The sequence below is a fragment of the Carassius auratus genome, chromosome 9 (genome assembly GCF_003368295.1).
Source record: "Carassius auratus strain Wakin chromosome 9, ASM336829v1, whole genome shotgun sequence".
Taxonomy (NCBI): Eukaryota; Metazoa; Chordata; class Actinopteri; order Cypriniformes; family Cyprinidae; genus Carassius; species Carassius auratus.
In genome coordinates, this window is record NC_039251.1 from 20,960,986 (window position 1) to 20,988,491 (window position 27,506).

At 37.3% G+C, this 27,506-nt stretch overlaps 3 protein-coding genes across 3 annotated transcripts; 2 read left to right on the top strand and 1 right to left on the bottom strand.

The window, feature by feature from the left end:
* The first annotated feature begins 768 nt into the window (after positions 1–768).
* On the top strand, positions 769–5,694 carry dbr1 (debranching RNA lariats 1). Its single transcript, XM_026271975.1, has 8 exons — positions 769–1,141; positions 1,346–1,470; positions 1,965–2,045; positions 2,119–2,204; positions 2,371–2,595; positions 2,699–2,776; positions 2,911–3,056; positions 4,511–5,694. The coding sequence occupies exons 1-8, from the start codon at positions 945–947 to the stop codon at positions 5,268–5,270; spliced, it is 1,698 nt and encodes a 565-aa protein (XP_026127760.1). The 5' UTR covers positions 769–944; the 3' UTR covers positions 5,271–5,694.
* Positions 5,695–6,830: 1,136 nt separating this feature from the next.
* On the bottom strand, positions 6,831–16,541 carry rab5b (RAB5B, member RAS oncogene family). Its single transcript, XM_026271976.1, has 6 exons — positions 16,442–16,541; positions 14,265–14,537; positions 12,933–13,084; positions 12,723–12,845; positions 9,217–9,310; positions 6,831–8,514 (listed from the first exon to the last, which is right to left on the bottom strand). Exons 2-6 carry the CDS (start codon positions 14,425–14,427, stop codon positions 8,402–8,404), a joined length of 645 nt encoding a protein of 214 aa, XP_026127761.1. The 5' UTR covers positions 14,428–14,537; positions 16,442–16,541; the 3' UTR covers positions 6,831–8,401.
* A 524-nt stretch (positions 16,542–17,065) lies between these two features.
* tbccd1 (TBCC domain containing 1) lies at positions 17,066–27,434 on the top strand. Its single transcript, XM_026271977.1, has 7 exons — positions 17,066–17,442; positions 18,183–18,514; positions 18,599–18,760; positions 21,864–22,230; positions 22,881–23,067; positions 25,628–26,131; positions 26,655–27,434. Exons 2-7 carry the CDS (start codon positions 18,185–18,187, stop codon positions 26,875–26,877), a joined length of 1,773 nt encoding a protein of 590 aa, XP_026127762.1. The 5' UTR covers positions 17,066–17,442; positions 18,183–18,184; the 3' UTR covers positions 26,878–27,434.
* The last annotated feature ends 72 nt before the right edge of the window (positions 27,435–27,506 follow it).

Here is a 27,506-nt window from a genome sequence, read left to right on the forward strand (position 1 = left end):
CGGACATTTGTGCACCAAAAATTATATATACAGTACAGATCAAAAGTTTGGAAACATTACTATTTTTAATGTTTTTGAAAGAAGTTTCTTCTGCTCATCAAGCCTGCATTTATTTGATCAATTGTGAATATTTCACAATATTACTGTTTTTTTTCTGTATTTTTGATCAAATAAATGCAGGCTTGATGAGTATAAGAAACTTATTTCAAAAACATTAAAAATAGTAATGTTTCCAAACTTTTGGTCTGTACTGTATGATACAACAGTCACTTTTAACTGGTTGAAGAATTGGTTTATTTATTAATCATAAGTAATTCGATTGGTGCTTCCCGAATATCGTTGAGAAAAGTAACATGCACCACGTGACAACAAGCATCGCAACTGGCTGCACTTTCCACACTGGCATTTTAGTTTCAAATTCAGAGTTCTTTGCTTCTTCTTCGTTATTTGAAAAATTCATTGCAACAACAGCAAAAAAGTTCTGGTATGAATATGAAAAACAATGCAAAGAAAAGAAAAAGTAAAAACAATGCATTTAAAAGAGAAAAAAAAATGTATTACATAGAAATAATTTTGCATGGCTGTTTTTGTATACATTCCGTACATTCCATATACTGTTCACGTGAATTCCGAATGATGATCAGTCTTTAAATCAAAGCTTGCACACATTTTTTGTATTATTATTTTAGTATAAAATTGAAGAACAAATATAAATGAAGGAAAGTGTGGATGAAGAATAACAAATGCATTTAACGCACTGGTCACATGACAGTTCTGCGCATGTGCAGAGTAGCATGTGAGTTAAAGGAGGCAAAAGCATAGATTGTATAGCAAAAGCGGCTGCTAGAAGAATTATGTCAAATAGGTAAAGGTTTGATCATCTGTGCTATGGGTAACTCAATTTGTCGTCTTTGAGCGTAAGGCTGTTGATCAGAGAAATAAGGATGAAGGTGGCAGTAGAAGGCTGTTGTCACGGAGAGCTGGATAAGATCTATGAGAGCATCAGTTACCTGGAAAATAAAGAAGGCGTGAAGGTGGATCTGCTGCTGTGCTGCGGAGACTTCCAGGCGGTCAGAAATGAAGGAGACATGAAGTGCATGGCGGTGCCTGTCAAGTACAGACACATGCAAACCTTCTACAAGTAAGCATACACCCAATATTATTCAGTAGATAACGTACATGTTTCATTAAACAGTGACCACTCAGTGGTTGCATATTTATTATTATTTATATGGATAAAGCACATTTCGTTTTTCAAATATTTTTATCTTTGAGTGAATGTTAAGTAAACATTACGTTGATATTGCTCGACCATCGACATGTCATATCCATCGGGTTTTTTAAGGTACTACTCTGGTGAGAAAAAGGCTCCTGTCCTGACGATTTTCATTGGCGGAAACCACGAGGCGTCAAACCATCTGCAGGAGCTTCCGTATGGAGGCTGGGTGGCCCCCAACATCTATTACCTGGGTCAGATCTTTGGCTCATACTCACAAACGCAAACGTTTTTACTTTAATATGTAGTAAGATTAATAAGTGTAGTGCCAGATTTGTGTTTTAGTGTTGTATGCTCAGACTTTTACGGTTTTCTTAAAGGGTTAGTTCAGCCAAAAATGTAAATTATGTAATTAATGATTCCCCCCTCATGTTGTTCCAAACCCGTAAGACCTGCGTTCATCTTTCGCAACACAGTTTAAGATATTTTAGATTTAGTCCGAGCTTTCTGTCCCTCCATTGAAATTGTATGTATGGTATCCTGTCCATGTCCAGAAAGGTAATAAAAACATAATCAAAGTAGTCCTTGTGACATCAGAGGGTAAGTTAGAATTTTTGGAAGCATTGAAAATACATTTTGGTCCAAAAATAATAACAAATTACAACTGTATTTAGCATTTTTCATTTTTGGGTGAACTAACCCTTTACTTAAATAGTTCTCAATGGATTTGATGTTCCTCATTCCTCAGGTTATGCAGGGATTGTTCGCTTTAAAGGTGTACGGATTGGTGGTCTTTCGGGAATATTTAAATCTCATGATTACAAGAAAGGTGAGTTTTACCAATTTCAAATCGGTTAATAAAAGACCCAAAAATGACATTTCTGAACCTTATGCAATTTCAGGACACTTTGAGTTCCCACCATACAGCCCAGATTCTTTGCGCAGTGTGTACCACATAAGAAACATTGATGTCTTCAAACTTAAACAGGTAAATCGATAAGTGAAGTCCTTAAATCCAGTACTTTTAGATAAAATATATTTTAAATGCATCAACAGAAAAAAAAGTGATCAAAATATGATTTACAGTTTAACTCATAAAAAGATGGAAACAATATTTTGCTATCCATGTCTAATATTAAACCTAACTCCTCCAGATCAAGATGCCCATAGACATCTTCATGACCCATGATTGGCCACGAGGCATTTATTACTATGGCAACACAAACCAGCTTCTGCGCCAGAAGAAGTTCCTCAGACAGGAAGTAGAGAGCGGCACCTTGGGCAGCCCTGCTGCTGCAGAGCTTCTGGACCACCTGCAGCCCACATACTGGTTTTCAGCTCACCTGCACGTGAAGTTCGCTGCACTGATGCAGCACGAGGTGGGATTTATAAAAAGAGAGCGATATAAACCTATTTATTATCAAAATCTCCAGAGTTTATTATTCATTACAACAAATCACAACTGGCTATTTATCATAACAGGCTGAGAAAAATGCTGCCCCAAAGATCACCAAGTTTCTTTCACTTGACAAGTGTCTTCCACATAGAGACTTTCTTCAGGTAATTTTTCTGCTGTTTCCATCAACAAAACGTGTTTCAAGCTCTTCCAGTAGTATCCACTTTGTCCAAATATTGTAAGATCCAAGTAGTAGATCTAGTCTTTTTTTGAGTGAATGAATGTTTTGGTTTTGCAGATTGTGGAGGTAGCAGACCGACCGGGCTCCTCGGAGCACCTTGAGTATGATCCAGAATGGCTGGCCATCTTGAAAGCGACAGACAGCCTTCAGAAACCATCCTGCAATTTCTGGAACCCACCACAAGACAACGGACTACACACCAGGTACAGACTATGTTAAAGTAACTACATTTTCATACACATCATTTTATGATTATTCTTAAAGCGATAGGTCCCCCCAAAATTAAAATACTGTCATTAATTACTCACCTTCATGTCGTCCCAAACCCCTAAGACTTTTGTTCATCTTCGGAACACAAATTAAGAACTTTCTGACCTTCCATAGATAGCAAGGGAACTACCACATTAAATGCCTGGAAAGGTAGTAAGGACATTGATAAAATAGTTCATGTGACATCAGTGGTTCAACTGTAATTTTATGAACCTAAAAGTATAATTATGTGCAAAGAAAACAAAAATAATGACTTTGTTCAAAGATTTTTTTCTTTTCTGGCTCAGTCTGCCCACACAGTACTCTTGTGAATGGCAGCATAACAAAACTGACCGAGAAGAAAAGATATCATTGAACAAAGTCATTATTTTTGTTTTCTTCTCATAAAATCAAAATCAACCATTGATGGACATGGACCATTTTAACAGTGTCCCTACTATGTTTCTGGGCCTTGAACTTGGTAGTTACTTTGCTGTCTATGTTGGTTCAGAAAGCTCTCAGATTTCATCAAGAATATCTTAATTTGTGTTTCCAAGGATGAACAAAGGTTTTGCTTGTTTGGAACGACGTGAGGGCGAGTAATAAATAACAGAATTGTCATTTTTGGGTGAGCTATACCTTTTAATCCATATCGTATTGGCACTTTTCATTAATCAGCATATTCTCAATAAGTTCTGTTCTGTTCCTGATATTATCCTGTGGAATTTTTTTAGATGCTCTTTGATTGGTAGAATTGTCATAGCTGCCTGTGTCCCTCATAATACTCATTGTCACTGTTCATAACTACTGTTCTTTGAATATGTCATTGTATATTTTTAAAAAAGGGGCCAACTTTTTGATCGGAGTCTCTTATGCTCACCAAGACTTATTTTGATTGACCACAAATACTGTAAAACTACAAAATTGACAAACATCATTAAAGTTTAAAAATAACAGTTTTCTATTACAATATATTTTAAAATGTAATTTATTCCTGTTATGGCAAAGCTGAATTTCTGTGGCCATCAGTCTTCAGTCATGTCACACGATCCTTAAGAAATTATAGTAATATTCTGATTTGTGCATTTCTTCTTATTATAAATTTTTGCAAGGGTTGCATTGCTTAATATTTTGAAAAAAAAAAAAACCTATATATATATATTTATTTTTTTCAAATGAACAGCACTGATTTGAAAAGTATTTCATGACATTATAAATGCATTTACTGCTAATTTTGATCAATTAAATGCATGTTGCTGAATGCAGTTTGTAATATTAGAATTAATAAATTGAGAAATTGGCTTCAAATTCTACTATTAATCAGGAAGTTGTGCACACAAACAGTCAATATCTTGCACACAAATGAATTTGTCAGTATTTAGACACCCTGTTCCTCTGTTTCTTTCAGGTGGGATTTCAGTGCATCAGAAGAAGCTATGATGGAGGTCATGAGTGATTTGAGCGGTGACCTTTGCATCCCTGAAAATTTCAGCCTGACGGTGCCCGCTTATGACCCCAGCTGCCCACAGCCCAATGCCCACCCGGTCTACTCCACCAACCCCCAAACCACAGAGCTGTGTGCCACCCTCGGCCTGACAGACATCTACATCCTGGCTGGGAAGGCTTACGGAGAGGAGGGTGCCACAGGTGTGACTGAAGAAGAGGAGGATGGGGACAGCACAGGGAGTATAGACGAACCTAGTGAGTACCCCACTGACACCTCTGGCCTCTCCAGCTCCTATAATCCTGATGAAATCACCATTGAGGACGAATGGGAGGAGGAAGAGGATGAGGGAGTAGAATGTACCGAGGGGAAAGGGACCGATGCAGTGGTTCCAGAAGGGCAAGTAGGGAGCCAGGACAGCGATAGAGACAGCAGTCCCCAGCGAGAGATGGCCAATAGACTGATCTTACCTCCCCCATGTTCCACACCAGAATCAGAGGCTCCACTACGCTCCTTGCGGCCGCTTTCTCTTCCCCCTCCTTCAGCATCCCTCTCTCAGGGCAGCTCAGAAGAGGAGGGGGGCCTTACACCAGCCAGGGTCCCCAAACGCACCAGCGGGGAGACTACACAGGGGTCAGCAAGTCATACAGGTGGCACACCTCAAATCAAACGGAGAAACCAGAGTATCTACACAGCAGTAGAAGATGAAGAGAGTGAGGGCTAGATAAATGCAATTATATTTTTTGATCAGCAAAGTACTACCAAGTATGATCTGCTGGATAGTTGAGTCTGAGGAGTTGAATGGGTTACTATACTATACTGATTTAATCTGCTTGGTAATGATTGTTTTAAAGAGCAGGGTTTTTTATGAGTGTGAGGAATTAAAGAAAAACTGTTTTAAAACATGTCGATTTTTGGGGGGCATTTTAATGTGTATAAAGTAACACCACAACCATGAATTTTTATCTTGCATTTGTCATTTATTTTCCTTTGTGATGGGTTTTAATGATCGGTTTCTTTCTATCTTTCAGTCAAATATATCACATCACACTCATTAGTTTACTCTGTCTGGACTGTTATTTTACTAACTTTGTGTCGATTGACTTGGCTTTACCATTCTATTGTAAATACATCAAGTCTTAACAATATATGATCGTGATGTCTTTTTTTGTAAATTCCATCTCAGTCTTTCATAAAAAGGCAATAACTTGCTCTATCCCTACGGCAACTTTCCTTTATGGCTAACCAGTGTTGCGGAGATGTTTGCATCATGCTGGTTAATTTGTCAAAAAGCAAATAATTTGGCCATTGTGGTTTAAATAAATTGCAGAAAAGGAGCTCCGTGTAATCTTAATTTCTAAAAAACTGTTACTCGTTTGTGAAAACACCAAAAATTTATATGAGTTCTGAACCATGAGTGCAATTCCTAGAAGTAAAAAAGCTAATGTTAGGCAATAAACTTGATTTAAAATTCTATCTTTATCTACATAATTGTGTTTGAAAGAGTGTGATGGTAAACACAAGGCTGTAGAAGTAGACTAGCGAGTATAAAAGTTTTCTTGTTTCACGACATTAAGAAATAATGTATAGGATTTTACTGATGTATTTTATGTCATAGAATAACAGTGAAAATATTGTATGCTTGTGTTTACCACAAACAATGCTCACTCGTTTCTGGGTTTTCCTGCAGAACTCTATATTAAAGATTACATTTCCCTATTCCGATCTCAAACCATTCCGGTCATGCCCTTCTCCACACAAATCTTGAGTTCTCCCATTTCCAGTTCAAAATAACCAATGGAACGAATGCTGCTGAGGTCTCAGCCATCTTGAAAATGACGTCAAATGACACTTAATGACTTAAGTTGGATATTTGACCTCGACTGCCATTCTGGTGTTGTGCCCAATTTCGACCCCCTGTCGAACTATTACCACCCTAGTATTGGTAGGTTTAGGAGTAGGTGTGGGGGAGGGGTTAGGATTAGGCAATCAGGTAGCGATTTCAACAAGGGGGGGTAATAATTCGGCAGGGGGTCGAAATTGGGCACAACACAGGTTACATTCAAGCAGGAGGAAGGGGAATTTCAAGATTCTGTACGTGAAATGCCACAAAAATACATCTAGAGGGCTATCTATTAGCATTTAGCACCAGAAACCTGTTTGGTCGTTATGTTTGTGATATCATTTGGTGCTGCTAGTGGTATTTCGTTTGGATGCTTTAAGGGTAAAGTTAGCAGAGATTTAGATCAAGGCTAGTCAAAAAGCCACAGAAACTAAAGCCACATTCCATTCATAGCAGAACAGCACAGCTTTATTTAACATTTCAGTTCACAGAGGTGTTAACAGGAGATCAGATCTATTCCACAAAAAAAGTGGACCTGAAGACACATGACAAATGACTTCTAGCTGTGTGACACCATATCATGATACCCAATTCATTCCCTAAATGATCATAAAAATGTATTGGTAACCCATTAACTTACTGACTAAAATCAATTTTAAATAAAACTCATTTTATACACCTCAACAAACAGCATCCATAAAACAAAACTGTTACTAACACGCTCAACTTATTGTTCTTACAGGTTACAGCCTGTACACTTCGGGCAAGCGTCTCGAAAACGCTACTTTTCTGTGGTCTGACGACCTCAAACAAGCCCAAAACAAAGAACACGGAAAAAACGGAGTAGGCACTTCTGTTTTTTTCCTCTTTTTCTTTTTTTTGAGGGGCTTTGTGGGCCAAAAATTCCCTTGCTGCGATTTGCCGTCCCGACGTATTGCACAACACTGGTTCAATCACGTTTTTGATTAGTGGGTGCTTGAATATTTTTGTTGCTTTTTAATAACACATACTGAGACATTGGTCTGGTATTGCATGACTTCCTTTTCCAGATGAACCAATGTGCGTTATTCTGTGATTACTTCTAAAGCGAAATGGTTTATGAACAGTCATCTGGTTGCTGCCAATGTGCTGTTAATGATTTGTCGACTGTTTCTCAAACAGTAATTTACACAAAGCGACCAGAACGTAGAGAAGGCATCGTAGAGCTTGCTGTTGTTTCGTTAACTTCAAAACTGAACTTCAAGGTCGATGTGGTCAGGAGAAGGAAATGGGATAGGGAAGACAACAGTGATGTTCTTCAATACTTTTTGGGTATAAGATAAATGACGAGTTACTTACGGGAGACCAGTTCAAATAAAGGTAATAAATAAAGCTGGAGGCTGAAAAAACAAGCTCAGGTTGAAAGAAAAACTTCTGCTTCAATGGTCCTTTTTAGTAGATGTGGCTCACGGTTGAACAATTCCAAGGGTTAGTTTAGGGTAAGGTGCTGACGTCCTTCCAGTGTTAGAGTTGGGATCAGAATGGGAGAGCCCAGAGCTTATGGATACTCTTACAGGTAACATACGGATGCTTGAAGACTTCTAGCTGTTTTAAGGGGGCATTATGGACCATTTTGGCTCATTCCAGGACTGAGAACGGGATTTGTCAATGAAATAATTCTTCTGTTCATTCTGATTCTTCTGTGTTCTTGTATCTGTTTGGGTGACACCTTGGTGCTTGCATACTGAAAATGAACAGAGGCTGAAATTATTGTTGACTTAAAAGTAATACAGAATCCATGTTTACTGCCAGTTATGACAGAGTCCATCGTCCGTTCGCTTTCTGCCCTGTCCATCAGAAGTCTTCCATGAAAAATCTCTTGATGGCATCACTGAGGGATTTTCCCTCAATCTCTTTCTGTAATTCCTCTCTCTTTCTTTCCGTATCCGTCTTAGGAGGTGAAAGGGTGAAGGGTGTGATTTTGGGAAGGAGAAGGTGTCTGTGGTCTCCCGTGGTGGAGTGTTGACAGGCCTTTAGTTCCCACAGCAGCTTCGAGTGGACTGTGCATCTGGGTCCTGCAGGTTTACCCCCCTGTGTCGGGCAGCATGCGTGGGGTTTTGGGTGTCTGTTTTTGGCATCTTTTTTGCTATTGATAAATAAAAATAAAAGAGCTGAATGAAAACTGAATGAAAAAGTCTGAACACTATTCATAACGTTAATCTTTTGTTTAAATTTGGCATGAAATGAAACTCACTCTATTTCCTAAATGATGTTACTAATTATATTGTGAATAGTTCATCCATGCATTTTTTTTTTTAAATCAAAATAGTCAAAAATGTAATAAACCAGTAAAACTAATTATCTTTGCTGACATACTGTATGCAAAACATCTTCAATCATTGCTTTAAACCCTGACCTCTTCTTACACTCAACTGAAGGTTGTGTTCATATCTGCCTCTATCTAATCAACAACCGACTGAAAGAAACACTTTTTTTTCTGTTTCACTCGGATGTTTGTCACAATTGAAAAGATCAGATCTCACTACAACGTCACAGATAAAGTATAATGCAACATAATTAAGAAATTACAATCTCGAAAATCTGGTACTGGGTCAGTATGCCATTTGAATTTTTAATTCTACCTGTAAACAAATTATTAACAATAGTTTGTAGCCCCTTACAAGCATTTACCCAAGTAACCATAGATTTTCTTAAAACACAATAGCAACTAATCTTATTACTTTTTATTCTTATTAAAACCTTTTTTTTTTTATAGATAATATATCTTAAGTGTAGTACCAATAACCAGCACAGAGTACACTAGTAGGAAGACAGCTTTAACACTTACCAATGGCCAGGAACAACTCGTTTACATTCATTGCAGTCTTGGCAGAGGTTTCCATGAAAAGCAAGCCTGTGTCTTCTGCATATGTCTGGGCTTCCTGTACATACATGTAAAATGAATGTCTTGGTTACTGCACACAAGACATTAAATAAATATATATATATATATATATATATATATATATATATATATATATATATATATATATATATATATATATATATATATACATATATAGACAAATATGCTTCTATTCAGCAAAGATGCTTTAAATTATTAAAAAGTGACAGTACAGACATTTGTAATGTTACAAAGGATTTCAATTTCAATTTCAAACTTTCTATTTATCAAAAAATTCTAAATAAATGTATCATGTTTCTCTCAAAACATTGATAAGAATAAGAACTTATACAAGCATTTTCCTGCAATTTAAATCGGCATATTAGAATGAATGAAGAAATGGCTGTTGAAAATTTAGCTTTGCTATCACTAGAATCATTACATTATAAAATATATAAAAAATAGAAAACAGTTATTTTAAATAGTAGCCTATAATATGTTACAATTAGGGCCGGGACTTTAATGCGTTAATTGAGATTAATTAATTACACAAAAAATAACGCGTTAACTAAGATTAATTATTACAGAAAAAAAATTCCCGCATTTTTTATAACTTATTTTTGCACCGCGGAACGTTTCTCACTGGATGAGTTTCGGCGGACCGATTATACTGGAGCACCAAATATCGTTCGTTTCTTTTACTGTCTATAGGTGTTTCTCAATGTCAAGGAAGGATCCTCGGAAGCCAATATTTCGAGGATGCTCCGTCATCGACATCCGTCGAAGGACTGTTCCAATGTTGAGGATCCTCGGAATTTCAACCAAGGACTGAGTCCTTCGTTTGAAGAATATCCCATACACAGGATCATAGACAGTAAAAGAAATGCACACAGCGACCCCATTGGAACTCAATTGGAGACAAGTGAAGCCCATTTTTACCGTTTTTTAGCACTTCTGTTTCTGACGCGCAGACTCAAACGAAGCTTGACGACGTAAGCAACCTGTCTGACAGATGTAAATCTTCTAAGTGGCTGTGCGTCCAAACTGCCATCGTTAATCTTGCAGAGACGGCGAGCTTGAGTGGGGAGTTCTTTGTCGTGAGTGAGCAGGAGTAAGTATTCTGATTAATTATTTTGTATAGTATTTTAAAATGTAACGCCAGTACGCCATATTAAGTTAATTGCCTGCGAGCTTCTCCTCCTGTCTGTACGGTAATGCGACAGAGAGACGAGTGGTTATGACGCAATCATTAGCCTATTTTTTACAAAAACTGTTTATACGGGGCCATAATGTAACATAGAAGGTAATGGAGCCCTTTATACATTGTCGTGTATCTTTAGAAATAAATAATGGACAAACGGAGTCTTTAAACGCTTCAGATGTAAAGTTATTCGCTGTCAAAGTGACGCCAAAATGAATGGGAGTCAATGGGAATGCTAACGTAAGTGAAGTTCTGGTAAAAGATGGCAGCCCCCACCCGACTTCAACTTCCGGTCGAGTTCCTTGCCCCCTGGAAAGGATGCACATGTGTATCCTTCGTGCTCTTCGCGCTCTCAAATCACCCACAATCCTATGCGCGCAGCTTTGCTATCTAACGTTAGTTCGAAAATGCAAAAATGTTGGAGCATTAACGGCTTTTATTTACGTTACCAAACCTTTGTTATGACTGTAAAGTTAAATGCCAGTACAAATTACTACCGTATTGATATTATAAATTATACAAATACAAATGGTTAACTGAACCGGACCTGTCATTTAACAATTGGTTGCGTCATTGGTAGTTATTTTATAAATAACTTAAGTTGTCCAAAGTAATTTAATGATACCATTCACAGCGTTATTCAAACGGACCTTTTCACTGACGTAATGATGCAATTACGTACACTTGCTAGGCTGTTCCATTTACGTGTTCTCCAAATGCGAAGAGGGGTCTCGCCTAGCCTCTGAAGGAAGTGACTTGGAAGGATCAGTCCTGCCAAGGAAGTATCCTTGACATTGAGAAACGCCTTATGGTTCGCATCGAGCAGCAACCTCCGACAATAAGGAAGTGACTAAAACTGCAATTCATCGACTGGCTGCTTGAGGCTGGCTGCAAAAGGGAGTCAGTCCCTTAGACTCCCCATGTTAAAATGCCCAACTTTACAGCAGAAAAAAACATGTTTACAGCCTGGTTCAAAAAATGATTTTGGTCTATATTGCTAATTTTGCTCTTCATGACAACTGTGAGGGGGGTGAATTTTTTTAAAACTCATCCGTTTAAATTATATTAAGACTTAAAGTTCTGCATAATTAAGGGCGTGGCCACTTGAGTGACAGGTGGATTGCCGCTGCTGACAATGCCGTCGCACTAGGTGGGCGTGGCTTCAGCAATCAGCTACCGCCTTTTTGCCCATTTTCAATTATCCGGGAGAGTCGCGCGGTGACGCGCTGCCAAGATGGCGACGGCCTGCTCTACACACTTTAGGCTTCAAACCGCTAATGAGGAGTCTATGGGTGACATCACGGACACTACATCCATATTTTTTTACAGTCTATGGTTCGCATATCACCGCGACACATCGAGCCTCAAGTATCACCTCAACGCAAAACATATAGCAGCTAGCGTGGACTTTACACTTTATGTTGAACTGTATTATTTTGTTGGTGCAACAGTTTATGTTGAACTCGTTATTGTTTTGGCCAATGTTATTGAGAGTTGGACTTAGTATGTTATGGCCTCTGTAGCAACAGAGAGATGTTTTCTAATAGTCAGTGTTTCCAATGTTCTGAATGTAATTGACAGTATTGTGTTTTACTTAAAAAAACACTTTACAGAAGGTTCCAGCACCTATAAGCTTCCTGAATTTCTGAAATGTACTATTTCTAAATTGTTTCTAAATATGCTATTGCTACACTTCATGGCAAAAATTGCACTGGTCTGCTAGACTTGGTTGAACAAAAATAAACAATATTTTGTTGCTTAAGCTTATGTATTCAGTCATTATTCAATGGTATACTATAAATCCATGTGAAAAAAATTACTTCTCACTGTTCTCAGGTCAAATATTTATATGCGATTAAAATGCGATTCATTTCGATTAATTAATTACAAAGAAAATTACAAATCTAATTAATTAGATTAATTTTTTTAATCGAGTCCCGGCCCTAGTTACATTATAACTCTTTTAGTGTATTTTTTATCAAATAAAATGCTGTCTTCATGTGCACAAAAGGCTTTTTAAAAAAATAAATAAATAAAATTCGTACCAACCACAAACTTTTGAATGATACACCACTGAAACTGAAACTTTTTATTCTGTTCTGTGTGCATTGAAATAAAAATAGCAGCACACTACACGCAACAATCCCAGAGGTATTTATAAATCAAACCACAATGTGATTATTTTTGCCCCTTAAAGAACGTTACAACTCCCATGTCTTGAAATATAATTAAAAAAAAAGGATATGACCTCATACTCCACGAGTCTCTTTTCCGCTAAGTCAGACTTGTTTCCTGAGAGAGCGATGACGATGTTGGGACTGGCCTGCCGCTGCAGCTCTTTCACCCAAGCCTTCGCTCGCTCAAATGTTTCCTATAAACACATGGCTAAAGTCTAAGCAACAAATTTACTATTTTACCAAATAAAACTTGTGCGAAGAGTGTACCTTTGTAAACTTACAGGCTTGGTGATGTCAAAAACTACAATAGCCGCCTGGGCTCCACGGTAGTACATGGGGGCCAAGCTGTGATAGCGCTCCTGTCCAGCCGTGTCCCAAATCTCAAACTTCACTGTAGTGTCATCCAGACAAACAGACTGTGCCAAGAACGCAGCTGATGGTGGACAACAGACAAAAAGTTTCAAGGATTAATAATATGACATGTCTGACATTGATATTTAAATGCAGCAAGGCTAAAGCAAGTGCAAAGAACATATTTAAGCAAATGAACAATTTACTTGGCAGTAGATTTATTTATTCTGATTTCTATAACCAATGTTAAGTGTAATTTATTAGAATTACTTATTCATTGAACATGTGTCTTTTATTATACTGCTGTTGCTGCAGTTTTAATCAACTCAAGGCTGTGTTTTAATGTGACTTAACCACAGGTGCATGCCTAAAATTACCCCTTAATCAAGGTAAAATCACTTCCATTCATGATCTAAGGTGCTTTATTGCTTTAGCAGAACTCCAGTCTGATATTACTGTTGCAACGTCTACAACAATGTTTGCAAATGCTAGTGTGAAGATTATACTCAGAGATAATGAAAATGGTTTGTCATCATACTCACACGTGATGAAATCTACAGCTATGACTAAAAGTATAAGATCAGTTAACACAAGGTTATAAATAGCTATAAAGAACCCACAAGTGTGTTCTCAGCACTGCTAACTCTATTGCTCACACCCGATTAGACTCTGAATGTACAAAGTTCTCTGCGGTATTCGTCCAGCTCTTGAAGTGTTCATTTGCAAAGCAAGGGTAACAGGCAAAAATCTAGGTGTGCAAAGGTTTTTTTTTTTTTTTTTTTAAACCAGTGTTCCTGTGGCACAATTGGTTGTGCATGGTAAAATAATCCACCAAATGATGTACAATACCGTTCAAAACTTTGGGGTCAGTTATCTTTGTACTGTTTTTGAAATAAATCTCTTTTACTTACCAGGGCTGCATTTATTTGCGCAATAACAGTAGTATTGTGAAATATTATGACAATGTGTTCTATGTTACTGTAGAGACCAAAGCTGATTTTTTAGCAGCCATCACTGGAGATACATTTTTAAGGATTCTTTGATGAATAGAAAGTACAAAAGAATAGCATTTATGCATGTATGCTGAATAAAATTATTCTTTTATTAAAATAAATAAATAAATAAATCTTACTGACCTCAAACTTTAGAACAGTACAGTATGTAGGAATGCAAATGCAATAAACCAACCAAAATCCACCTAAATATAAATACCCATTACCAATGTTTATGAACTCAATTAAAATTCATCCCCTATGCCTCACCTCCAATGGTGGTCTCCTGAAACTCATCAAACTGGCCCTTAACAAAGCGCAGCACCAGGCTGGACTTGCCGACAGCCATGTCTCCCAGCAGCACCAATTTGAACTGGCAGATCTTGGTCTGCGGTAGGCTTCCATTGGCCCTGCCGGTCCCACGAGTGTTCATGATGTAGGAAGGGTGGCCGTCCTCCCTGACAGCGTCTCTAAAAGCAGCAACTCAACAACTGGCACTGGAGACTTCTTTTAAGTTGTGTGGATAGCTGTCAGACTGTGATGCTAAAAAAATCAACAACGATAAGAGTAGAATGTACAGTAAGTGGAACGGGTAAAGGAAGAGGAAGTAACTTACAACTAAAACATTCTGGTAAAGGAGAGTTAACTTACTGAAAATAAGCCTTTACAAGTATTCCAAAACATACTGAGACATTTTATATATATCTTCTTTTATTTTCCACAACAGACAGCTAGTCATGAGGGTGAGTAAATGATGCCAAAATGTTCATTTCTGGGTAAATATTTTGGCTCTTGCACAACTAAACTAAAACTAATCAAATAAGCAAAATTGGAGGACAGAAGTGAGAATACAGTTGTCTTCAGTTTCTCCTTCCATACAAAGCCAAATTATAACTTTCCAGTCAGCAGTCAGAACCACAGATGCTCTGTGTAGTGAATCAGTTCTCATCAGAAATAGGGAAGCTGATGAGTAAAGCAATACAACAACATTTCTTAGGTAAAACCGCATTGCTACACATCCTCATGACCATTTAAATCTGTGTGTCTGGTTCAACAGCTTACAAATGTTTCAAGAAAACAAGGTGCCAGGTATCCAGCTTCAAGATTGATTTATTGGGCATAGCATGACAAAAACAACAACAACAACAACTCTTATCTCAGCATCTTAGTGAAAATATCTGTTTACTGAAAGTACAGCCCCCTCATCCATTCCTAATACACCATTTGTCCAAAAAGAATGATCTTTATTGTTGCAAATTCCTCCTGTACTGGATGTCGACATAAACAATGATCAATAAACTAGATGTTTTGTAAGTGGAACACCACCAGGTTTGTGAAACTGTCACCTCTTTGTGGTTTCTCCGTCGTGTGCTGTTCTCCGAGTTTGCATTGGTTTGCAAATATTTATAGCTTAACCCTTTAGGGTCAAAGTCGGGTGGACATCACATACAGCAATATAAAGGCAAAAACAATGTGCACTTTATATGTAACAACTTTGTTGACCTGATTGTATCTGAACAGTTATGTTGACAGAGTTGTTGTAATGAATTGCATTAACACATATTACTTGACATTTACATTGTAAACTTAAGTGTTACCATGTTTTGCACTCACATTTTATCATTATGGGATGGAAACTCCATTATGCAACATCTGTCCATTTGCATGTTGTGTTTCATCTAGAATATATTCATAACCTGTCTATTAATCCAGAATTATTACCAGTATTTAATCTGTATACTGCATGTAATTTAATGCATAAGTCCAACAAATAGTTGTAAGTCTAATAATCATGTGTATGTCTATTGATCCGATTAACCTATATAATAATCATGTTAAAGTCTATTGATCTGAATAATAACTCCATTAATCCTGTGTATGCATATTAATCTGATTAAAAACGTTGTTAATCAAGCATACCTCTACACTCTTATAATCACCAAGTAAATGTCCATCGATCTGATTAACAATTAAAAAAAACAGGCGTATTTTTATCGATTTGATTAATCACTCTAAAAATCAGGCGAAAATCTATTGATCTGAATAATAACTCCAATCATCAGGTGTATGTCTGCTAATCTGAATAATTAATTTAGTGCATTTCTTTTGACCCTGAACAATACATCTGATAACCAGGAGAAGGCTATGTCGACTCATCTGATAATAATCTAATAATCAAGTATATTTCTACTGAACTAATGCACAACTGTAATAATCCGGCGTGTTTGTGTTTACGTGCTTTAATCCATAACTGTGACAGCCAGCTAAATGTATCTGATATGATGCATTAGAGGCGCATAGAATAGACTCTGACCATTATTAACGTGACTCGGTCTCAATCCGGGCGATGCGGGCCGAACGGTGTCATGAACACCAATTTCTAAAATAATCACACCTCTTTTACATACATAGAGTCACATAAGACTACCAGCATTAGCGATATTTACCTGTTGTTGCCAGTCGCGGCTGTTTTGGTGGTGGCTGCTCGGTTGTTGATCTATCAGCTGATTATCGGTCTGCGAGCACTTCCTACACATCCGCGCATGCGCATTGAGCCATTAAGCATTTGGAGAGAAAAATGTATTTTTCATTACTAAGTTGAGTATAAATAGTAATATATGGGTAGTTTTAATATAAGGTTGATATTATTTCTCTTTTGGGAGGACTAAGTTTAAAATTTTACTTAATAATGTTGTATATAGCGCTTATTTAGGTTTGTCTATAGTTTATTTGAAAGAATAATAAAATATTTTGAAAAATAGATTTAAAACTGGGTTAAATTTACTAAAACACAAATAAGACAACTAAATAGATTACAAATTAGACTAAATTGACAAACTTTTATTTTGAAATAGAGAGAAGCACTTCTAACCTAGACAGAAGGCTGTCTTTTTTCTGAACAAATAATTCAGGATTTATAAATGACACCAAATATTATTTGATCATCGTGATTATCATCCCTGCTTGTTTGTTTTGTTTTGTGTGCATTTGTCCAAGACATCAATCGATCAATTCAACATATATGACTTTTGTTTTATAATAAAGTCGGACTGCATCTGTGTTACGTCACAGACATCATGGCAACCGCTCATTAATAGTTGTGCTGTCTAATCGTTCTTTGTTTTCTGAGTGAAAATATTTCTATAGCGATTATCTTACATATTTATTAGGCTCGAACTACTTTATTGTTTTAAGGTGACGGTTTGGTGGTTGTGTGGGCCTCTAATATGGTGGAATGAATGAAAGGATGAAAATAATGAAGTTTTGAGCGGCACAGCAGCGCGCTTTCGCGGTTGGTATCGCGCGCGCATCAGCATAGACAGCACAGAAAAGCATTTCAGTTTAAATATATATATATATATATATATTTGTTGTATATGTTTATTATATGTTAACCCATGAAACAATGGTGACCACCGCTTGAAGCCCTGAAACCTTCAATGATCAGGTAAGTTAAGGAGAATAGAGGCGAGTCCGTTATCACTGTGTTGCTTTGGAAAAGATGCTGCTAAACATGTCTCTCATAAAGTTGGCTGAATGATACACATCTTGCTTACATCGAAAGTTTGACATCATTGTTATTAGTAATATAAATATTTTGGGGAACCTCGTTTTCTGTGTTTGTATAATTGAATTGGCGTCTACAATACATACAAAAACATTTTAGATTGATGTGGAACTTTTAACTAAGAAGCAAAAATACAGGTGAGTGGATTTGACATAATGATAACTTCAGTGGCTGTTGAATTGATAAAGATACGCCATATATTATACTGTTGTCAAAGGTAATGTTTCCCATTTATAAAATTAACTATTAGGACTTCAAACCAAATTATATAAGTAACGTTACATACATACATACATATATACTGGAATGATGTGGTTGTCATGGAAATACTGCAAGTTAATTTTAACAATGCCATCAAGTGATTCCCTTTACCTCATACATCTAGCTCAGACTGGTTAGAAATGATGAAATTCTTTCCTTGACTTTTTGGATGTATTGGAAACTATCCAGTCTTTCTGTTGTACCATTTCTTGCCATTCATATTATTGTTGTCTATAACATTATGCAATTTGTTAGTGCATTATCACTTATGGACATACACCGCCATGCTATTGGTGAATTGATACTTTCTCCCTGCCTCAGCTCACTCGCTTGAACAAATCTTTTTTTTTCTTCAATAGAAATGGACAAATACACAGCATGTGTATGGCCACGTCTGGAGCCCTTCCTGATCGGGGTGCTTCCTGCCACACCCCCAAGCAAGTTCAGCATGCATTATCTGCGCAAGATGGCTTGTTATGTTCGGACACGGGACGGCTGCTTCCCCAGGCTTGGATGGCACATGTGGCGACACATCGCTTGTGGCAAACTGCAGCTGGCAGAGGAGCTTGCCTGGCTGTATTTTGAAACTTTTGATCTGTTGATGCCTCGTTCTGCAGAGCAGAGATTAGAATGGGCAGAAGCTCTGTCCCAGTGCTGCACTCCTAAGGAGCTTGACAGGCAGCGTTGTAAGGTAAGAGAAAAATGGTTGTAGTGCTGTTCGAAAGTATGATTACCATTCTGCTGTACTAATCATTTTCTCTATCTCTTCTTTTAGCTGTCAGTGGACACTCTGCAATTTCTACTCTTCCTGTATCTACAGCAACTAAATCGAATATCTCTCCGCACCTCACTGATTGGAGAAGAGTGGCCTAGTCCCAGATCACGATCTCCCTCTTCCTCGTCTGAGAGAGACACCAAAATAAACTCCCAAAATAAGGTGTGTAGGTGTATTTTCTGAAAACATGAGTCATATTTTCATATGTTTTATATAGTTTGTTCAGTTAAATTTTTATTTATAAATATATATGAATAATTGTATTCAGCAAGGATGAATTAAATTGATCAACGGTAGGTTGATCAATTTAGATCAACCTACTGTTGTCTCTTAAAGATTCCCCCGCACCCTTTTTGAATGCATCATTTTCTAGTTTCCCTAACACTTTCAAGATTCACGATTGCATGTACTCTGTGTATACCAGGGGTGGCACGGTTCAACTTTTTCATGGTTTGGTTTGTATCACGGTTTTAGAGTCACGGTTTTCCGTACAGTTCGGTATGTGCTTTGTTAATGGAAAAAATATACTTTCTAATAAAAAAAAGAAGAAGAATATATTCTATCCAATTACAAGCAACAGCACAAATAAATACAATAGAGTAAAGATACAAACAATAAACAGTGATTTTTTTTTAGGTAGCATAAGTTTTTAGGTCCAAAAATTTAATAAATTAATCAAATGTATAACAGCCTTGCATATTGGACTGTATAAATTAAAGGTTATTCTTTAATAAAGTTATAAAAGCTTTTTAATTAAGAGCAGTGAGTGATTTCTTTGTTGTTGCTGTTCGATTAATATATAGACCTTCACTTTAAGAGAATGCACTGATACAGTAGGCCTGTGTTCAGCCTGCTATGTCTGCTGTTAAGATACTTACCAAGATGGGCATTTTGACATGATTTTTGTGTGAATTTGTCCATTTAAACAGGGCCATAGCTGGGGTTTGCGGGTCCCTGGTGCAGGTTGTACCATTGGGCCCTGTTTGAAATTGTTAAATTTGTTTGTTCGTTCTATTTATTTATTTGTGCTATTTACACAATTTGACACAAAAAAAGTTTTTCAAGTTTGTTGATGTCCAAGTACAGAAACCAAATAATTAAATGTAAAACAGCACTGTATAGTCTTCAATGTGAAACAATAAATATACAGTCAAACCAAAAATGTATTCAGACACCTTCAACATTTCTCACACTATCAGTTTGTTTGCTATAGTTTAGAAAATGGTAATAAAATATTACAAGAACTGTCAGAGTTAAACTGTCAGAGCAAATGAATCTTGATAATGTCAGATAACTTTGATAGAAATGTATGTACTGTATTACAATCAGCCAAAACTTCAGACAACTGTTAGTATGACAATATTTACACAACTATCAATACTTTGTTGAACAATTACCCAGCAATGCTTAAATTTGTTCAGTCTGTGAAATGTTGCATTAGTAATTCAGGAAAAAACACATAGGCCAAACCTTGTAAGGTCAAAGTGTCGGAATGATTTTTGGTCTAATTTATTATTTTTTTCACTTTCACTAGTAGTAAGTCCATTGTATGAAGAATTTTTGGGTATAATATGTCACAGTTCGCTTTATTTTGCTATACTCACATGAATTATATTGTCCTTCACCTACTAGTAAAAAAATATATATATTTTTTTTATATAAAATCCCTGAAGCAAACCCGGCGGCATTTTAGCTGCATCCATGTTAGCACGTCATGTTTGAAGTGGTAATTTCACAGTAGGCATACACACAAGTGCGAAGACTCGTTCTCGCCCCCTACAGTGCAATTCTGCTAGGTATAGATCCGCGCTATATCAAGGTGAAAGTCATCATAGCTTGCTTAGTATAGACCCAGCTCCAAACCCAAGTTTGAGAATAGATTAACGGCGATAAGATTACGTTAACGCAGCACGTTAACGCCGATAACGGCCCACCACTATATATATATATATATATATATATATATATATATATATATATATATATATATATTAGTAATTATTGGTTTGATTGTACGTTAATTCTTGTTGAAACTACAAGGTAATTCAGTCAAGAGCAGGTAGTGATTTTCTTTCATTTTCTTGGATTAACATTACAGCAGCTAGTAGCTAAATTAGGCGCGGTCACTTTAAGAGACAATGAACACATACAATATAATAGACATCCGATTTTTTTCTCAACTGTTTACTAACACTTAAGAAATAACCACCAGTTTTTTCGAACATACTTTCCTAGACGGGCATTTTGACATTTTGTATGTATTTGTCTGTACAAAAGCAAAAAGAGGCAAATTCGGCATTCAAGTGTTTTGAGACACGTCTCTGCGTGCACCCTGGACACCAGAATTGTATTTGTTCGTTCAGGTGCAGGAGGAACTTCGAGGAGAACTTTGCAAAGGAGAGCTGGCTTCAATATTGCTGTCTGTGAAACGCGGCTCTCTCCGCACCGAACACAGCGCGCAAGTAACCAGCTACTCCGTGTAGTTTTTCCACGTCTTGTGTTTGAATGATTTACACTCTTTTAAGTATTTAATTGGAAATTGGCAATGCTTAAAAACACAATGATATGCTTTCGTGTCAACCACCCTCAGTCGTGGGCCCCTATAATCGTCACCACCTTTCACGCATCCTTTGGCTCTTAAATGTTTAAACTGACAAAGCTTAAATGAGTTTAGTTTGAATACATATTAACATGTTATGTTCGGGTCTTATCTGTTAGGAATTGATCGTTGTTTTCCCTTATAAGGATTCATACTTCGGGCAAACCTGCCCCAATCCTACCGCCGATGTCATCGTCCAGTAAAGACATTTATTTTGTTATAAAATCTCTATATTTCAAATAAATGCTGTTCTTTTAAAGCCTAGTTGAGCATAAAAGACAAAAACCTTAAAAATCTTTTGAACATTTTTATATATGTACAAATAGTTAATAATTACATATAACAGAAATATATTAATTAGCTTTTATTTTATTTAATGAAATTTAAATTTGGTTTCCTGTAAATAATGTAAACTAATTTAAATATTAATAAAATATATATTAAAAATGCTTAATTTTCCTTATTTTTTATTTGGGGTCAAATCCTTAGACATTATCAGATTTGATATGTTTTCTGAATGTACTTTAACTTGTTACTGAGACAATCAGGTGTACATTATGCCTGAATACTGTAGGAAGAAAGGATCTGTTTTTTTTGTTTTTTTATTTTGGTGTATAATGATAACAGTTTTGGATAGAAGTTTGTTTATTCCTTCTATTTTACCAGAACTGGGACGACCAGGCTCATCTTACTTTCATCCAGACACACTTGTCTGAGCTTTTGGAGTTGCTAGCGGAGCCAGGCCAGCTGAGCAGTTCAGGACAGCTCCTGCGTGACAGCCAGCTCACTTCAGAGGCCTTGGAAAGCCTCAGTTTGTTGCTGGAAGGATCTGTGAGCCATAGCCGTACCGTGCACCCAATCCACAAGCTCCTCAGCCGCTCGCCACTGCAGTCCCAGGCAGGATTCTCCAAACTCAGTCGCTCCTACTCTCTGCAGCAGTTCCAGGGGTTTCTGCATCAGGCCCTTTGCCTCAATCCCTTCGGCATGTCCACCTGCTCTGAGTCGGGAAAGAAACTGGCGTGGGCACTGCAAGGTAAACTGGAAGTTCTTGTTATGAAGTGTCAAGAATATCTTTATTTGCAAAGAAAACAAAAATAATGACTTTATGCAAAAATTAGTCTCCTCTGTGTCTCTCCACATCGCCACAGTGTCATTTTGCTGAATATTTGCTGAACGGAAGCAGTCTACACTCCTCTGTGTCAGCCGCACTACAAAGATGAACTGTTTTCGTTCAAATCAAAGCGTAAATACACGTAGAAAATGGATTCTTGTGTCGTGGCAGTTTGCGTTCAGGTCATATCCTCCAAAATGGCACTGCAGTAATGTGGAGACACAGAGGAGACAAATTGTTGAATAAAGTCATTATTTTGTTTTCTTTGCATAAAAAAAGTATTCTTGACGCTTCATAACATTACGGTTGAACCACTGATGGCAGATGGACTATTCTGATGATGTCTTTAATACTTTTCTGGACCTTGACAGTGTATTTTACTTGGCAGTCTATGGGACAGTCCCAAGCCTTCCTGTTTTCTTCCAAAAAAGACGAACAAAGTTTTTACATGTTAGGAAAGGACATGGGTGATTAATGACAACATTATCATTTCGGGGTGGAGTAACCCTTTAAAATGATTGATGGTTAACCAGATTATAATATCACCAACACTTTATATTTTTGTTTTGTAGTAGAGGGCACCCTAAAGAAAGCCAAAATATTCAGAAATGCCCACATGGCTCCTCCGGGAAGTCGACTGTTGCTCATGTCGCAGGTTTGCAAGCAGACATTAGCCAAAGACTCTGAAAAGCTGAACAATGCCAACATCAAGCTCCACCGTTGCAGTGAGGCTTTCATCTACCTTCTCTCTCCTCTGAGGTGAGGATAAAGCTAAATAAATGCACTTTTATTGTTAACTGTGTATCAAATACACTTTTTCTCTCAGTCTGTTTGTCTTTGATGTAAATTGAATTAATGAGTTTCTTAGCAAAAACAGATCTTTTTTTAATTGTATGTTATCATGTTTTATTGTGTTATTTAGATGTTTTTTTTTTTTTTTTTACCTAATCAAAATAACCCAGCTGCTGTTTGATTGAGATTAATTGGAATGCACAATGAAAAAACATGTTCAGAACAGAGTTATCTTTTTTGCAAATTACCGTATTTTCCAGGCTCTAAGTCGCACTTTTTTTCATAGTTTAGCTGGTCCTGCGACTTAAAGTCAGGTGCGACTTATTTATCTAAATTACTTTGAAATGAACTGAGAGAAATGAACCAAGAGAAAACATTATCGTCTCCAGCCGCGAGAGGGCGCTCTAGGCCACCGGCGGCGCCAGGGGGGGTCTCAAGACCCTGCCAAAAAATGCCTTGACCCCCCATTTGACCCCCCAGCCTCTTCCTGATTAAAAAATATATATATTCGGGATAAAGATCCAAAAATGTTTCTCTTCAAACTACGCAGAACAATAATAAATAATAATTATTTCGACATTTATTCATACACTGAACCGAGAACCGTTTCTGTCGGACGTGTCAGATTCGAGAACCGATTAGCTGATGATAACTGCGCATGCGTGATTCAGCGTGAAGCAGACTGACACAGAGCGCATCTGAACCGAACTGATTCTTTTGGTGATTGATTCTGAACTGATTCTTTGCTAATGTTATAAGCGCGGGTAAACCAAAGGCTTGAATGAAGGGCAATCATCGCCAATGACGGCATTACATCGAGCGCAAAAGAACCGGTGAACCATTTTTTTTTTCAGCTAGTTTATTTGATCGAATTGTCCGAAAGAACCGGTTCACTTGAGCACCTGCTCCTTTGCCCCTTAAGTGCCCTTTTGTCAAAGCAAAATTTCCTCAATTTTTTTTTGTAATAACATAAACTTTTGTGAATGCCTGCCCACGCCCAATCATAATATTAGTACAATTTATTAATAATAATTTAGCCGTAAATAAAATGACCAACATGATGACCGTTCACCTGACTACGACCTCATCCAACCGGGAAGATTCCACATGCTGCACGCTCATTTTTTAATTGCTAGAGGATATTTTCAACATCGTGGCAGCTGGTAAGTGGTGTTTCATTCTCAGCGAAGTGATTTTGGTGTTTATTTACTTATTATTATTTTACAAGAACGATGTGATGTGAGAACATGCAGATACGTTGTTTATATTACTGTGTGTAGCCTCTTTTACTGTCTATGTGTGTAGCCTGTTGTGTAGAAGTAACACTAGCGTGCTGTTTGAGGGAGAAAAGTTTCACAGGCATCGAGGGGTCTGGTCTTTTTTGTTATTTGAATAAACTTTTATTATATTACAGTACTTATTTTTAACACGTAAAAATAATTATCACAACACTGGTAAGGCTTTCTCATTTTCTCATTTTCTCATTCTCTGAATTATCATTATAAAAATAAAAACAATTCAGAAATGAATTAAAATATAATGATGTGATGAAAATATTTTTTCTACAATAGCAACAGTGTTTACAACAGCAAGACCACTTTAGCCTGTAAACTCAATAATATCTATCTGGAAATAAATGTAAAAATATCAATGTCAATAAAAATGCATAATATACCTGACATGAAAGTGCAGTGTGAAGGATATGAATTACAAATGTAGCCTGTCATTTGTTTACATTGCAAAGGTGTTTTTGTTGTTTAGTAGCAGAAATATGCAGTTATTAGCCATGTCCACTGTATTTTTTGTTGGTTTTCATGAGACCCCCCCTTGAAAAGACCAGGACCCCCCCATTGCCCCCCCAATCAAAATTGTCTGGAGCCGCCACTGCTCTAGGCTGCTCAGTGCTCCTGTAGTCTTACACTGAAGACATAGAGCGCCCTCTCGCAGCTGGAGACAGTAATGTTTTCTCTTGGTTCTTGGTTCTAAATAAATGCGACTTATAGTCCAGTGCGACTTATATATGTTTTTTTCCTTATCATGACGTATTTTTGGACTGGTGCGACTTATACTCAGGTACGACTTATAGTCCGAAAAATACAGTAACTCCTCAATTCTTCTTGAAGGCTATCAATGGGATGTGGGATCGAAAAGTAACTTCTTAAAAAGCACATGGGCGATACATTTGTTATTATTGTCACTTTATGACCATTTGCGGTATCCCACAACTGCTTTTAAAATGTTTCTTAATTAGTTTATTTACATTTTTTTTTTTTTACCGTTTACCCTATTCTTTCCATGAAAATATTTGACCCAAGTTGCTGACATGGGATAAGGCATCAAATGAATGTGCACTAGTTAACACATTAATCAATAATCTGTTAGTATAATCATGTCCCATTCCTAATAATGAAAACAGCATTGCCTTACTTGGACTTCATGTCAAAAGAAAGTTAAAATAAATGCTGGTCATAGTCTGATGTCATTCAGTTTGTAAACATCAATGTAAAACGAAGTCCTTATCTTGCAGATCTGTGACCTTGGATAAGTGCAGGAACAGTACAGTGGTTCTCGGCCCGGTGGGGACCAGTGTCCACATTCAGAGCTGTGAGAATGTTCGTCTGGTGTGTGTGGCCGGCCGTCTGACCGTAGGCGGCTCTTCTCATTGTACAATCCATGCCCTCACCCCTACTCGACCCCTTCTCTTACCTGGGAATGTGTCTCTCACACTGGGCCCCTTCCACACACATTATCCCACTCTAGAGGACCACATGGCTAGTGTGGGCCTAGCTGTGGTTCCCAACTTATGGGACCAACCTCTGCTGTTTGGAGCCGAGGGTTCCGCTACAGACACTGGCTGCTACCGCATCCAGCCCCCTGCTGAGTTTTACCCGCTGGTGATACCCTTTCAAATGGAGGGGGATAACTGTGAGATCCCCTGGGGCCTGCCAGCGGACTACCAGAAGGCCATGGAGAGCCGAGAGAAGACGATAGAAGATTGGCAGAAGACTGTGAAGGAAGCACACCTAAACAAGTGAGCCCGCTTTTCCGTTTCTTTCGAGGCTGTAGTATTGTCTTTAGCCATGTTCAGATCGTAGTTAAGTAAACATAGGCACAGGTTTAGTGGTACACCAATAAAATCATTTTTATTTTTCCGTTTTGTTTATTTTTTTTGGAGCATTCCATAACCATTTTAGGTTTATTGTAACAAATATTGTTGTAGTTGTTGTAATTATTATTATTTATTTCTATTATTATATATTATTGTTATTAAATAACAAATGTATTTTTGTTGTTGTTGATTTGTATGTAAAATATGTATTCACTATATTCATATATTTGGGGTTTGGGCTTATGTAGCTTTAAAATAAATTCTTTGATATATTTATTTTATTTTAAAACAGACACAATCTAGTTTAATATAAGTCTAGCATTATTATGAAATCTGATGTAAAATGATAATGCATCTCCATAATAATCACATGGGCAGTAAGTATTTTATTATTTTTTGACACATTTGGATGCACCAGTGATGCATTGTCTTTGTTGTTTTAAAGGGTCCAGAGGCGGCAGTTTCAGGCCTTAGTGGAGCAGAAGTTTCATGAGTGGTTGCTTGAGACGGGACAAAGACAAGAGCTTGACAGCCTCCTCCCTCCTGCTCTCACCCCTTCCACCTCTGTGGACCACTGGCCTTCCAGCCACACCTCCAACTCTGGAACAACTGTACTCAAAGAACAACAGCCTGAACAAGCAATGGGACGGGCGCCAACTGTTTGCTAAAAGAACAGCTAAATGACCTAACGATGCTTTTGCCATCTCTTCATCGAACATCATCGTTCTTCTGGTACAAAGACTATCAATGCTGTATCAGGTTTTGATGGGGACTTTGTGTCATGTCACATTATTGACATCTAGAAAAATCTATGCTGGAGTAGTTTTTAGAGTTGCTGTATTATTGCTGCAGGTGTCTGATAGTTTAAGCATTGTTACTCTTTGCTATGAGACATGAGAATCAGTGATTCCAGAGGTTGATATGCAAGAGAATATCAACCTACGGGAATCATTATATAATTAAAATAGGAAAGGGACCGCTTGCTGCCTTTATATGAATTTAGAGGGAATAGGGATGAGATATGTACTGTAATTTAATCTCAATTGGTACCTGTTATAACGCATCCAGTCACTGAAGAGTTTGCAGCTGTTGCCTTCTGATATCTCATGGCCAGTAGAAATGTTTATGTCTCCTATGCTGTATCTATGTTCACAATGCCTTGCACTGTAATTGCACTATTACTGTATCTTCACAATACAGATTCCAAAAATGCTGTCACTTAAAATGTCTCATGAATGTATTCATGTCTTAAGTGAACATTTGAAATGTGTTTGAATCAGCATTTTATAGGTTAGTG